Consider the following 1,671-nt stretch of genomic DNA (forward strand, 5'->3'; position numbering starts at 1 on the left):
CCGGCCGCTGTACCTCAGAGTTTTATTGTCCGACCCAATACCCTACCCCCACCCCCACACTGCTCCCCTGCTCAGCGGCAGCCGCATTCATCCACGACCATGTCCTCGTAGTGCCGCAGCACCACGTTGTCGCTGTTGTCGAAGAAGAGAACGGAGATGGGCGAGAGGCGTGCGGGCACGCAACAGGGCAGACCGCTCTGGGCGCCGGGCGCCACTGAGTACATGAGCGCGCGCAGCGCCGCGTGGTTGAAGGCCGGCTGCCCCGTGGCGCCCAGGGCGGAGGGCAGAGCGCACGGTCCCTGGCAGTAGTTGGCCATGAACCCTCGAGGAGCGATGATCCAGTGATGCCAGCCCACCTCGCGGAAGCTCACGTAGAGCCGCCGCGCGCGGCAAGGACCGCCACCAGCCACCGGGGCCACCTCCCGCCGCGGCCGAATTAGAGGGTAACAGAAGCGCGGATCCAGGGTCACCAGCAGCAGCGCAGCCTCGGTCAGGCGCGCGCAGGCTCCAGGGCCCCGGGGGTGCAGTGCTAGCGCCAGGCGCAGAGTACTCGGCGCCGAGACATTGCGGGCCCAGGGGGCGTCCAGCAGCTCCGCGCGCACCGGCGTGCGCAGCGAGGGCACCACCAGACGCAGCGGCATCCCGAGGGCGGACTTGGAACCCGGCCCCGACGCGAGCCCCACGCTCAGCTCCCAGCCGTCCGTCGGGCCCGCGGCCCCCTCCGCCGCCTCCGCGAAGCGCAGCTCCAGTCGCGCGCTGCTCAGACGCTCGCCGGGTTCCACGGCCGACAGGTCGAAGACGGCGGTCCACCCGGGGCACAAGTCCGCAGCCGAGGCCGGCTCCGGGGGCCGCGCGGCAACACCTGGGAAAGTAGGGGTGTATGCAATGAGCTCTGGTGCCGTGTGAGGGATGGCTAGGAAGTGGGGGCGCCCGTGGGATATAAGTCGGTCGGAGTGGGGGCAGGGCTGGGCTGTGAGCAGGGGGCGGAAGGATGCTGGCGGGGGTCGGGCTCATCTACTGGGAGGCATCAAATGGTGTGAAGTACCAGAGGTGGGGGCAGGGCCTCGGCTGCAAGAAAGGGGGGCCTCCCAGGCCAGGAACACCCTCGACGGGTGCCCACGGCGGGCCCAGGGCAGGAGGGGACACAAGGGGCCTCTCCCGTCTCGCTGGAGGTTCACAGCGGCCCGGGCGCCCCGAGGGCACTCCGCCTCTCCCCAGCTCTGCTCACCGCGGTCCTGAACGTGGCGCACAATGTTTCCGGCGACCCCCAGCTCCTCCATGTGGCATGGTCGCGGGGTGGCCCCCAGGGACATCCGCCGCGAGCCTGCCCTGGTCTCCTGGGGGTCTCGGAGTCGGAACAGGCGCCACATGACGGGGGGCACGGGCCGAGGTGTGGAGTCGCCCCGGGGCACATCGCGCAGCCCGAGGGCCTGGAGCAGAGTGGCAGCGGGACCCGGGGGTGCCTGGGCGCGGGCCAGGGGCGGCGAGGGCAGCAGCAGCAGCGCCAGGAGGAAGAGGAGGAGGCGGCGGCATCCAGGGCGGCAGTGTGACAAAGGCATCCTCCTCCCAGACGGCGGCCGGACGAGTGGGACTGGGGCCCGGGACCCCCGGGACCTACGGAGCGGGGGGCGGGGCCGCTGGGATCCAGGTGGGGGCGTGGCTAGCTGAGAC

The 1,671-nt window shown here is 71.6% G+C and overlaps 1 protein-coding gene across 1 annotated transcript; it reads right to left on the reverse strand.

Moving 5' to 3' along the window:
- Positions 1-20: 20 nt before the first annotated feature.
- Positions 21-1,561, reverse strand: GDF1 (growth differentiation factor 1). Its single transcript, XM_075549079.1, has 2 exons — positions 1,229-1,561; positions 21-862 (listed from the first exon to the last, which is right to left on the reverse strand). Exons 1-2 carry the CDS (start codon positions 1,557-1,559, stop codon positions 72-74), a joined length of 1,122 nt encoding a protein of 373 aa, XP_075405194.1. The 5' UTR covers positions 1,560-1,561; the 3' UTR covers positions 21-71.
- Between the last annotated feature and the right edge of the window lie 110 nt (positions 1,562-1,671).

The sequence above is a fragment of the Tenrec ecaudatus genome, chromosome 1 (assembly GCF_050624435.1).
Source record: "Tenrec ecaudatus isolate mTenEca1 chromosome 1, mTenEca1.hap1, whole genome shotgun sequence".
NCBI lineage: Eukaryota > Metazoa > Chordata > Mammalia > Afrosoricida > Tenrecidae > Tenrec > Tenrec ecaudatus.